Source organism: Hypanus sabinus, chromosome 9 (genome assembly GCF_030144855.1).
Source record: "Hypanus sabinus isolate sHypSab1 chromosome 9, sHypSab1.hap1, whole genome shotgun sequence".
Lineage (NCBI taxonomy): Eukaryota > Metazoa > Chordata > Chondrichthyes > Myliobatiformes > Dasyatidae > Hypanus > Hypanus sabinus.
In genome coordinates this window covers 142,492,145-142,505,637 of record NC_082714.1, presented here as the reverse complement: position 1 = coordinate 142,505,637, position 13,493 = coordinate 142,492,145, and the positions used below count along the sequence as shown (strand labels likewise).

The 13,493-nt window shown below is 37.3% G+C and overlaps 1 protein-coding gene across 5 annotated transcripts in view; it reads left to right on the top strand.

Moving 5' to 3' along the window:
- The window catches only part of LOC132399865 (rho GTPase-activating protein 18), a 133,254-nt gene extending 120,973 nt beyond the window's left edge, over positions 1 to 12,281 (top strand). For all 5 annotated transcript variants that reach the window (XM_059980715.1, XM_059980716.1, XM_059980714.1 and 2 more), the window contains 5 exons: positions 2,006 to 2,212; positions 3,414 to 3,539; positions 6,098 to 6,252; positions 8,928 to 8,986; positions 10,166 to 12,281. In XM_059980715.1, coding sequence (XP_059836698.1) covers positions 2,006 to 2,212; positions 3,414 to 3,539; positions 6,098 to 6,252; positions 8,928 to 8,986; positions 10,166 to 10,272 — 654 coding nt within the window. In that variant the 3' untranslated portion in view covers positions 10,273 to 12,281. The remainder of the gene's footprint in view (positions 1 to 2,005; positions 2,213 to 3,413; positions 3,540 to 6,097; positions 6,253 to 8,927; positions 8,987 to 10,165) is intronic.
- Positions 12,282 to 13,493: the final 1,212 nt, after the last annotated feature.

The window sequence follows — 13,493 nt, the reverse complement described above, 5'->3', positions numbered from 1 at the left end:
AGGAGATGCAAGGAAATAAAGCAAAGGAAGAGAGGGCAAATTGTTTTGTAAAAGCAGGAAGCAGGGATAGAACAGGGAAAATCTGTATTGGGGTTAGCTACATATATGAAAGGTGTTATTTGGCAGTGAGGAAAGTGGATGCTGTGGAGTTGAGTGGAAGTGGGTTGTCAGTTGCTTGGGTAAGTACATCTAGGAAACGAAAAGCAAATGTGAGAGTAAGTTTTGTAGATATTAAGCACATTACCGAAAATACAATACATTTGATGTTACTCATTGGTAAGACGTAAATAAAATGTTGCAGTACAAAGGCAGATAAACTAAATATTTACCAGGAGGTAGACAAACATACAGACTCAAAGGAAAGTGATTCTTTAATTCCCCCAAGATATAATTATTTTTTTATTTTGTGCATAAATACAAATAAACTTTGACAAGAAAAATATTGTGAATTTATTAGATATGGTTGTGTGCTTAGCCCCCATGCTCTGCTTGCTTTACACTTATGACTGTGTGGCTAAGAATAGCTCCAATGCCATATTTAAGCAACACACACAAAATGTTGGAGGAATTGAAGTTCCTCCAGCACTTAGTGAGTGTTGCTTGGATTTACAGCATCTACAGACTTGCTGTTGTTTGTGAACATATTTAAGTTTGCTGATGACACCACTGTCCTAGACTGAATCAAAGGTAGTGATGAATCAGCATACAGGAGGGAGATTAAAAATCTGGCTGAGTGGTGACATAAGAACAACCCCTTACTCAATGTCAGCGAGATCAAGCAGATGATTATTGACTTCATGAGGAGGAAACTGGAGGTTAATGGACAATCCTCACTTTGGGATCAGAGGTGGAGAGGCTCAGCAACTTTAAATTCCTTAATGTTATTGTTTTGAAGGATCTGCCCTTGGGTCCAACATGTAAGTGAAGAAAGTATGGCAGTGGCTCTTCTTTCTTAGGAGTTTGTGAAGATTCAGCATGACATCTAAAACTTTAACTAACTTGTATAGATGTGTGGTGGAGAGTATGTTGACAGGCTACATCACAGCCTGGTATGTAAACACCAATGCCCTTGAATGGAAAGTAGCAGATTCGGCCCAGTCCATTGTAGGAATGCCCTCCACTTCATTGAGCACATGGAGAGCTGTTGCAGGAAAGCAGCATCTATCAACAGGGACCCCAGCACCCAGGTCATGCTTTCTTCTCGTTACTGCCATCAGGAAGATGGTACAGGAGCCTCAGGACTCACAGCATCAAGTTCAGTAACAGTTATAGTTTTTAACCCTCAACCATCAGGCTCCTGAACCAGAGTGGATAACTTCACTCAACCTCACTGACTCCATCACTAAACTGTTCCCACAGTCTATGGGCTCACTTTCAAGGACTTTTCATCTCATATTTTTGATATTTATTGCTTACTGATTTATTATTGCAGGTATTCTTTTTTCTTTCTTTTCACATTTGCAGAGTTTGTTCTCTTTTGCACACTGGTTGAATGCCCAAGTTGGTGCAGTCTTTCATTGATTCTATTATGGGTTTACTGAGTATGCCCACAAGAAAATGAACCTCTGGGTTGTATATGGTGACACGTATCTACTTTGATAATAAATTCACTTTGAACTTTGAAAAAATTGCCATATTAGTTCAGAATTGATAACAAGGACAGCACTTGGTGATGTGCCTAAATGGCTGTTTTTAAGAGTTTCTTGTATTGATTATTCATTAAAAATACAATTGGTTGAAATGTGTTTTTCCCATTTTGAGATGATGAAAAGTGAGAAAGAGCACTGTAGATAGTATGATATTAATGAGAGATGATGCTTATCTACAAAGGCTGAATGAGCTCATACAGGTTCCCAGGTTCCAGTCTGTGATTTAGCACAGCAGATAACTTGTATAAAAACACTTGTAAAGGCTAAAACATGCCTATTTGTAGCATTTATTTGTATTAGTCACAAAGCTGATGAGTAACCGTTCCATAAATAACAAAATGCTTCACTTTCTGTAGGTGCTGTTGGAGTTTCTTCGCAAGGTGATTAAAAAAGAGCAGCGAAACAAGATGAACCTCTGGAATGTATCCACTATAATTGCTCCCAACCTTTTCATGCACAAGGGAATGACAAACAAGGCGCCTAACGGAAATGAAAAACAGCACGCGGAAAAGGCTGCAAATGTTGTCCGGTTGCTTATCCATTACCAGGATCTTCTTTGGACTGTACGTTAAAATTTTGCACATAAATATGCATAAGCATTTATTTTCTAACTCTCTTTGTTCTAGAAAAAAATGCAAATTACTTGCTTATCAACAATTTACAAGTTTGGTTAAAAGTGCAGTCTACATAAGGTCATACAGAAGTAAAACTGAAATCTGCTTGCAAGACCCTGTTTACACCACAAGTGGTCCCGCAACACCTTGACATTGAATGGGAGTAACTTCAGATCTGCGTCAAATTTTATTAAATTATTATTCAGTCCTGTATTGTATTCTCTGGACACTTCACAAATTGAAGGAAAACTTGTATAAGCATTTGAAACTGACTACCCAGCCCTCTTTAAAAGAGTGGCGGGGTGGAGCTATGTCTCTATCAAAGAAGGTGTAAGGCACTTCTTCCCTCCACTAGCCTGCAGGTCACTCTTGAGCAAGGTGTAGTACCTGCTTAGCCCCCCAATCAGGGTCACGTGAAGCCAGGGGAACAGACTGTGGATGGTCGTATGAGCAGCTGGTGCATATCACAAGACCTGGTGTTGCGACTACTGATGCCAGCAGATAATCTCTGAAGAGTATTGGTAATGACTGGGATTATCTATCTTGTAAAGACACTGCTCAGAAGAAAGCAATGGCAAACCACTTCTGTAGAAAAATTTGACAAGAATAATCATGGTTATGGAAAGACTGTGATTGCCAACATTATATGGCAAAGCATGGAAAGAATAAATCCAGCCCTCAACTTAGAATAGAACGGATTCCTAATATTGGCTGTAAGATTTATGAAGGAGATAAAGAATTGAATCAGAATAAGATTTATTATTACTGACATATACCATGAAATTTGTTTTTTTGTGTGCAGAAAAACAGTGCATGACAAAAAAATTACTGTTATCCGAAACAATAAATTTCATGACATATGCCAGTTTTTTAGTATTTCTGTTCTCCCAACATAACACAGACGAATACAGAAGGACACAGACAAATAGGTGTAAGTCTTATAGCTGAAATATCACAGATAAACAGCATTTACCACACAAATGGAACTCGAGCATTTTATTTGTTGGGATCAGTTTATTTCTGCAATTAAATACATTGAGACTAGACAAATTTGAATACAGCTGAATTTGAAGTGTTCTCTATTTTTTGGCCAAGCATAAGAGGAACATAGAAGGCTGACATATATATTCCCAATAATTTTGTATTTTAGGTTCCATGCTTCCTTGTAGCACAAGTGAGAAAACTGAATGAGAACAGCACCAAGAAGTATGATAAGCGTATTAAAAACCTGCTGAAGAAGATTCACACAGACAAGCATGACAGACAATTAACAGAAGTACGCATATGCAGTCTGAATTTTTATTACAATTCCGCTTCGGGCCAGGTTGCTTTGTCACTATGCTAAGCGTACTGTACAGTTGTGATTTAAGCTCAGTGGCTACCCCTGTATCGAATAAAGTGGCCCTGAGTGTTTATTCATGGTCTTCTGCTGCTGTTGCCCATCCACTTTAAGGTTCAACATGTGCATTCAGAGATGCTCTTCTGCACACCACTGTTATAACGAATGTTTATTTGAATTACTTTTGCCTTGCTGTCAGCTTGAACAAGTCTGGTCATTCTCTCCTGACCTCGCTCATGAAAACTCATTTTCACCCACAAAAGTGCTGCTCGCTGGATGTTTTCTGTTTCTTACACCATTCTCTGTAAACTCTAGAGACTGTTATGCATGAAAATCCCAGGAGGTCAGCAATTTCTGAGATACTCAAACCATCCTGTCTGGCACCAACAATCATTCCCTGGTTAAGGTCACTTGGATCAAATTTCTTCCCCATTCCGATGTTTGGCTGAATGACAACTGAACATCTTGACCATGTCTGCATGCTTTTATGCATTGAGTTGCAGCCACGTGATTGGCTGATTAGATATTCTCATGTGCATGTGTACCTAGTCAAGTGGCAATTGAGTGCATATTATTAGTCATTTCCAGCTGGGTGATGAGAAAACTAGTTTTTCATAAGGAACCAGTGCTGAAATGGAAATGCTTCCTAAGGGAAATAACTCACATGCATACGTAACTTATTCCCCCATACTTTGGGAAGTTACACTACCCAAGATATCTATAGTCTTTTTTATCTTCTAACACCCCCTGTCTGAAAATCCATATCAATGTACTTTATGTATGTATGTATGTGTATATATATATAAATATAAAATTCATTTATGTTAAGTAAGACCATAAGAGCAGAAATTAGGCCATTTGGCTCATCATGTCTGCTCTGCCATGTCATCATGGCTGATTCAATTTTCCTCTCAGCCCCAATCTCCTGCTTTCTCCCATAACCCTTCATGCCCTAACCAACCAAAAATCAATCAAACTCTGCCTTAAATATATATAAAGACTAAGCCTCCACAGCTGCCTGTGGCAAAAAGTCCACAGATTCACCACTCTCTGGCTAAAGAAATTCCGTCTCATCGCTGTTCTAAAAGGGCACCCCTCTATTCTGAGGCTGCAGTCTCTAGTCTTAGACTCTCCACAACCCTCTATCAGGACCTTTCACTATTCAATAGGTTTCAATGAGGTCACCCCTCATTCTTCTGAATTTGAGAGAATACAGGCCCAGGAACATCAAACGCTCTTCATATGACAAGCCATTGAATCCTGGAATAATTTTTGTGAACCTCCTTTGAATTCTCTCCAGTTTCAGCTCATCCTTTGTAAGACAAGGAGCCCAAAACTGCTCACAGTACTCAATGTGAGTCCTCACCAGTACTTTATAAAGTCTCAACATTACATCCTTGTTTTAATATTCTAGACCACATGAAATGAACGATAACATTGAATTTACCTGCCTCACCACAGACTCAACCTGCAAATTAATCTTCAGGGAATCCTGCGCAAGGATTCCCTAGTCTTTTTGAACCTCAGTTTTTTGTATTTTCTCTCTATTCAGAAAATAGTCAACTCTTTCAAGTCTTCAAGTAAAGAGTATGATCCTACACTTCCTGTAACAGTATTCTAGCTTCCACTTCGTTGCCATTCTCCTAATCTGTCGAAGTCCTTCTGTAGCCTCTCTACTTCCTCAAAACTACCTGTCCCTCCACCTATCTTCATATCATCTGCAAACTTTGTTACAAAGCCATCAATTCCATCATCCAAATCATTTACATGTAATTTAAGAATTGGTCCTAACACAGACCCCTCTGGAGCACCACATGAACTATTTCTGATTGTCAACCTCAAACTGACAATCTTGGGTGCCCAAGACCTTTGCACAGTACTGTATTTGTCAATGTGGAGCAGAAGGCAAGTTTGAAAATTTGGTGGGAGTGTAAGATGTTGGGAACGGTGAGGGTGGAGTGCCGTGAGAGGAGGTGTGTGGGACAGGTGGTAGAGAAGGAGTGCCAGGGATGGGGGCTGGTGTGGGTGCAGATACACCTAGCCCTTATACAGGAGGTAAGGTCATTTGATTCTAAACAGTTGGTTTATTGATCATTGCAGAATGTCTCTCTGGTGCTTCCCACTCCCTTACCTCTCCCTTGCCCTTTTCCCAACCATCCCTCTCCCTGCCCCCTTCCCACTTTCAGTCTACAATAGAGACCCATATCAGAATTGGGCTTATTATCACTCACATATGTTATGAATTTTTAAACAGAAGCAAGACAGTGCCATGCATAAAATTACTATAGTACTGTGCAAAAATCTTGGGCACCCTACCTATATGCAGTATTTATTTGTCTAAGACCGTTGCATAGTGCTGTATAGGATTCGTACAAATGCAGTCGTGGGAATCTGACTGGGGCAGGTGACAGGCACAGGTGGTGCCAAACACAATCCAACCCAATTGTTTAAGCTTTTCAATAATGTGAAATGAAACCTTATCTTTTTATCTTCAGCTACCATATAACAAGACAATAAAAGTTCAAGCCCCCAATTTACTGAAGGGTACATTGGATATTCAACTGGAACCGGAGATGACTATTTGGGATCTTTTGGCTCAGTTTCGGAAGAAGTTAGACTGTGATGCCACAAGCACCAATCTTACAAAACGGTAACTAGTTCTTCCAAGGCACAAGAGTTAATGCTTCAGTTGTGTGTCAGAATATTGGAAGCATCGAAAAGTGGGATAAAGAGTATCCTTCGAGCCTGATCCTCTACTTCAGTTCCACATTCTTGCTCACTCCCCATTCCTTTAGATGTCTGGAAATCAGTCCATCTCCTTCTGAAATGTATTCAGTGACTTGGCCTCCTGCATCATCTGTGGTAGGGAATTCTACAGACTCCTCACTGTCAGAGTAAAGAAATTTCTCTTCATCTCACTCTTAATTTCTTTTCCTGTAACCTGAGAAATCGATGCATTCTGAACGCCCTGATCCCAGTCTATTGGAATTGTGTACATTTTAATTAGACTTTTCCTCATTCTTTTGACTTTGTGAGCACAGACAAATTCAACTCAGTCTCTCCACTTTGGGGAATCCTGTAATCCCAGCAATTGGTCTGATGAATTTTTGCTTCATCTGTGGCAAGATATTTCATTTGTCATGTAAGAATACTAACATTAAGTTGTGGTGTCAGCAAGTCCCTGTATAATTGTAGTAAGGAATTCTGCTCTTGTTCTCAAAACCTCTTGCAATGAGGACCAACATGTCATTTGCTTAATTACCAGCTTATTACGTATTTACTTTCTGTGACGTATATACAAAACACTTTGACCCTTTTGTACATTAACATTACCCAATCTACCACCATTTAATTACTATCTTGCCTTTTTGTTTTCTCTACCAAAGTGGAAGAACTTCATATTTGTCCTCAGTATACTGTAGCTGACATGTATTGCCTATTCATTCAACTTGTTTAAATTCCTTTGAAGGCTCTTTGCTTCCACTGTAAAACTATAAATTCTACCCAAGTCTTATAACTGTTGTGGGTAATAGCGAAGTTCTATTAGAAGTTCTAATAGTAATTTGAGATTTACTAGAATGTTACCTGGGTCTCAGCACCTAAGTTACAGAGAAAGGTTGAACAAGTTAGATCTTTATTCTTTGGAGTGTAGAAGGTTGAGGGGGGGACATGTTAGAGGTATTTAAAATTATGAGGGGGATAGATAGAGTTGACATGGATAGACTTTTTTCATTGAGAGTAGGGGAGATTCAAACAAGAGGACATGAGTTGAGAGTTAAGGGGCAGAAGATTAGGGATAACACGAGGGAGAACTTCTTTACCCAGAGAGTGGTAGCTGTGTGGAATGAGCTTCCAGAAGAAGTGGTAGAGGCAGGTTCAATATTGTCATTTAAAAAAAAAATTAGATAGGTATATGAGCAGGAAAGGCATGGAGGGTTATGGGCTGAGTGCAGGTCGGTGGGACTAGATGAGATTAAGTGTTCGGCACGGACTAGAAGGGCCGAGATGGCCTGTTCCCGTGCTGTAATTGTTACATGGTTATAAGTGAGAATGCTTATCATTTGCTTCAAGGCTAATGGGTTCCTACTAACAACAGGTTATTGCATGAGGTGATCTTTGATATCATTAAGTCAGTAAAGAACCAGGGAAGCTATTTATTCATTCAGTTAAATAATTCTCATCAAAACAAGTAAACTGCAAAAAATACGATAGCAACAGGTAGATTGGACAGCGAAAGACTTTTTCCCATTCAGAAATGGCTAAAATGAGGGGACATAATTTTAAGGTGATTGGAGTAGAGTATAGGGGGGATGTCAATGATAAGATTTTTTTTACACAGAAAGTGAAATGCACTGGCAGAGGTGGTGGTCGAGGTAAATATATTAGGGGCATTTAAGGGGCTCTTAGGCATGTGAATGATAGAAAATTTGAGGGCTGTGTGTTGGGGTGTGGGTTGGAGGAAGGGTTAGGTTGATCTTGGAGAGGTTGAAAGTATTCCTTTGTAGAAGAGTCTTTTCTGTGCTGCAATGTTCTATCTTCTATGCAAATTAAATCTAAATTTATATAGGAAAAAAAGTGAAATGAAGGTTTTGGAAGCAAGTTGAGGTAGAGAGATGTGGTGAAGGAGACGGGAAAATATTGTTTTTATTTATGATAATTATTCATTTGGCAGGAGTTCTTTAACACATCTCCTAAACAGCATCTGCAAAACAATGTTTAGTTACATGTTTGTGAATTTCTGAAAATGCAGTCCACTTAGTCTGGGTGAACAATGTCACACTATATATATCTTGGCCAAAATAATGCAGTCACAGAGAACCTAAAGAAAGCTAATTAGTCTCTCTATTCAAACAGTTTATGTAGAAGGAACTTGACTTCAGTACACTTCCAATTTCAGACAGAAGTGGGGCAGCAGAGTTATTCTATACCACAGCTTGACTATACAAAAATCCATTCTAAATTTATCCGACCCAAGAGACTCTACTTGTACCAGTAAGTAGCTAGAGGCAGTTTCAGTCAAAGCTTGGCCATTATTGTGTCATGACCAGTGATGAGCTTTTGGTTACTGAGGTGGGTTTAAATGCACTATTGAATACAAACAACATTTGTTGGATCATTGCTTTGGATGTGACACAACCAAGGTGATACAGTGGTACAGAAATGTGCATCCAGTGGTAGCTCAACTTTCATTCCACACTTGGAACACAACCTCAGCATGGAAATTATGTAAAATGAGAACTCATGCAAACTTCATTTTAGGTCAGTAATATTTGTTGAGACATAATAAATCCATTATCATTGAACATGATGTCTTTTTCTTTTCAGAAGCAATGACTCCACAGAATGTTCAGAGTTCTGCTTGTATGAAGTGGGTGGTAATATAGGTGAGTAATACACCAAACATAATGTGAACATCAATATCTTTCTGACATTTTGTGTCAAAGTGAATAAGTTGCTCAAATTTTTTAAAAGAGGTGATGGACAAAATTGCTTTTATTTAGCGTGGCAATTCATAGACAATGTCATAGCCAAGAAACTGGATTCTGTAGAGCAGCATATACTTAACATGATTCAGTTTTAATAAACAATTCTCTTGCCCTATTATGAGCTCCATGAAGTGTAGGATTTTCCTTCCAAGTCTAGCATCTGCCGAACTACTAATGTAAAGAGCAGTCTGGACATATTCCCAAAGCTTTTAGCACTCCTCTCTAGGTGTAATATACTGGAAGACAACAAAATTAAGGAGAAAAAACTTTAACATTTCACACTGTGAGAATCTTGTCTGAATGATGAGTATTGGTAATATTTTTACTGCACTGGAATATAAGTAAAATGTTTATGCAATAACACAGCAATTTGGTTACAATGCAGACACATTAGCTCTGCAATAAGGTATTTCCTTTTAGAAAGATATCTACCTTGAAGCAACATTATACCTTGAAGGTAAATATCTAGCACTAATTTATACAATAGATTGTAATGTTTGCTGTATATTTTAAATATGTAAATAATTCAATTTTTATATCCTTACCTGCTGCTTAGTCAAATCCTTGGATTATCATTTTTCTCTGATACCTCTGCTCCAGTCATCCCACCACAAGGTATTAACAAATTGTGATCTGAAGTAAGCTCCTTTACTCTTACTTTAAATATCTCTTTAAAATTTGGATACATCTTTGTTTTAAATAATTTACTAGATTAATTTAATTATATTTTAATTAAATTTTAGGTAAGTATCTCTTTAATTACTTTTTTTTTCTCTTGGCTTTTTCCCCAGTTTAGTTTTGTGTGAAGGTAATCAATTGGAATCATTTCTGTGCGATTTCATCCCAGTTAAGCCTTTGCTGACCAATTTTGTTTTGTAATCAAGGGTCTCAAAAGTCTAAAACCAACTAATCCCTTAATACATGCAATTAACACCAAAATCCGTGAATCTTGAATGCAGTTGTGTAAAAATGCATTGAATTATTTTGGTAACCTTAACGTTTCTGTATTTGTATGCAAAAGTATTGAGTGCCTTTTCAAGTATTTTGAAATGATTGTGTATTTCTTTCCTTTGTTAGGTGAACGGTGTCTTGACCCAGACATAAACATATGTGAACTTTACAAGGTTAATCCTCATGCTGAGTGGATCATAAGACAATGTGCAACATTCTCAAAGGAAAGCTAACTTTTTTTTGTGAGCATTCGCCATCTAAAACCACAGAATTTGCAATTTGCTGGTTAAATAATATCTGTACTTCAGATTATTGTTCGAAGTGTGTGACCTGATCAAGGTGAAGAAAAGGAGTAAGAATACTTTTTCAAAGCAATGCATGAAGCAGTTTATTCAGTAAAGCACAGCACTTTCATTAAACAAAGGGATATTTACCACTGAATGAAGGTAAAATCAGATTGGCTTTTCTTATTTGCAGATCTTTTGGCAGGTGAATTTGAGAACTTGAATTTTATATGCAATTTATATTTAACCATGGATTTTTTTTTAATTGCATGACATTCATTAAGCACTGCCAAATTTTGCAAGGAAAACTTAGCATCCTGGAAGAGAAAAGTGTATCTCCTTCATGATTATATATATTTTCTTGGAATTTTATTTTAAAGTTTCTTTTGCCTAACTTGGACATGCTTGGAATAAAAAAAAATAAATAAGGAGAAGAAAATGGAACAGAGAGGAAAATCTTGGCTTGTGCCAAAATATCCTGCCTGTTAATTATTTATTGAAGGATGAGAACTGAAACATGAATCTGTGTATGCAGTTTATTTGTGACAAAGCCATTTTTACTTGCACACATCAAACTCCTCAAAGCAACTGGGGATCTTCATCTTGAGACAGAGAACTATAATTGTCAGGGCTTCGTTACAGAGAATGTGACATGATTGTGTGAAAAAAAAACAACTGCAATCAAACCGATGTAACTTACAGGCCTTATTGTGTATAATATTTTTTGAAATCCATGGGCTGTGCAATTTTTTGAAGTGCGAGCCTACTTGTAATTACTGATAAACTTTCCTGCTGAATAATGTTACTATAACTATATTTACATTTGGGTTTTTATTTTCTATATATCTACAACCAGATTTTTTTTACAGTCTGGTTAAATGACTATTTTAATCTGTTATTTGTGTCTGAGGTGGTGGTTGTTTTTTAAAGAAGTATAAGCTTTACAATGTCCCAGATGTCAGTGCTTGCAAGAATTAACAAAGCAATTGAGAAATTTTGCAATTGTGTCAGTTTAAAAATGTTCAGCTGAACACTTTTGATTTTAAGAGATGATCTTAAATTCCAAGAATTTCTCTTATTCAGATATGTCCAATAATGAGTATGGTGAAGTTACAAAATTTCACAACCAATGTTCTAGACCTTTGATCTAGAGATAAAAACATAGCTTCCTAGCTTTCGTGATTGGATTCTAAATTCAATACTTTAAATTAATCTGGAATTCAAATTTAAAGAAAAACTATTACGCTGTCAAATTGTTACAAAAACCCGCCAGGTTCACTAGTATCCCTTGGGTAAGGAAATCAGTCATTTGTACCTGGTACATATGACTCCAGACTTCCCAATATGATGAGCTCTTAACTGCCTCCTTCCTTAGGGCAATTGATAATGTCCAGTAAATGCTAGTGCCAATAATAATATACAGAAGTTATAAAGCATGGTCTTTTCAAACATTCAGCTTATTCTTAACAACTACAGGTATAATATAACCACTCTCTGGAGATGCATTACAACAGGTAAAGAGCAGTGAAAACTTTGAATATATTGAAACTTTGAATTATTGTTGAATGTATGGCATGATTCGGTCAGTACTCTAAACGTGGTCAAATGCTGCTGCATTTTTGTGTTGGTTTTGGTCAAACCTGTGGAAGTGATTATTTTAAAAAAAAAGCACAAACAAAAATCCAGTGGTCTTCAAAGCTAAGTAATAAAAATATTCTACTCACAAAATTTCCGCTCCTGCAAACCAGAATTAATAGTGTCTACTTGTGGGCATAGCAGAAAGTTTTTCACATTAGTGTTTTTTTGGTGCATAATCATCAGGACATGTGTTTTAAATGTTGTATGTGCATTAAAAGTAGTTAATTTACTGAAAGAACTGACATTTATACTCTAAAGGAGGTGGTTCACTATAGTTTTCTAATTATTACTTATAATAAAGTTAAAATGAATTACAGGTGGATGACAACTCTCAGACTATTTTTGTGAAAGTGTGTGTGTGTGTGTGTGTGTGTGTGTGTGTATATATATATATATATATATATATATATATATAAAACCTGATTACCACTCTTGAACACTTAAATTTTGATGCAGAGTGAAGAATAAACTTAAGTTACTGGATGGTTGGAAAATTTAGTATTTGTTATTGCATGAATGAGTCTGAATGAAATTTTGAGCCACTGCTTCACAAATGGGAGATAAATATTGAACCCAAAATGAAAACTGTTATGAAATAGCCAAGGTACAATAAGGCATGGAAACAGGACATGGGCCAGTTGGGCCAAAGGTGAACAAAATACCCCATCCAAATTAGTCCCATTTGCCCCATAACGTTTTAAACCTTTCCAAATGACTTTTAAAAGCCTGAACCACTTTCTCTGGCGGCTCATTTCACAAAGATACACTCCAGTATGGTTTAAAAAAAGTGTTGCCCCTCAGGATCATAGTAAATCCTTCCTCTTTCAATACTGTGCTCCAAATTCAGCCTGAGCTAGCATATTGTACCTTTCACTAGGATCTCCCAACTTTTATACTCAAATGCCCAAACTCTGAACGTTAATGTGTCAAATGCTATCTTCCCCACCCTGTCTAACCTTGTCTCAACTTCCAAGGAACCATATACTTGAACTCCAATGTCCATCTGTTCCATAACACTTCCCAGAGCTTGCCATTCACTGTAGAAGTCCTATATTGATTTGACTTTTCAAAGCACAACACTTTAATAATCTGAATTAAACTCCATTTAACATTCTTTGGCCCACTTACTCAGCTGATCAAGATCTTCCTGTGTTTTTTAGAGAATCAGAATCAAGTTCATTATCACTATCTCGTATGACATGAAATGTGGTTTTGGCATGAAGCAATAGCCATCTTCATTGTCCAGTTAGTAACCATGCCTTGTACATTATCATCCAAATTGTTGACAAGAATGACAAACAATCCAGAGAACACCACTGGTCATGGGCCTCCTGTCTGGAAAAACTACCTTGCACCATCACCTTCTGCTTTCTGCTATCTAGTTAATCGTATATCCAATAAGCCAACTTTCCCTCAATTCCATGTGATCTCACCTTCTAGAACAGCCTACCACGTGGAACATTAGCCTTTTTGAAGTCTGTATAAACCATAACTTTCTTGATCAGATCATTCAAAATAAAAATTCAATCGTC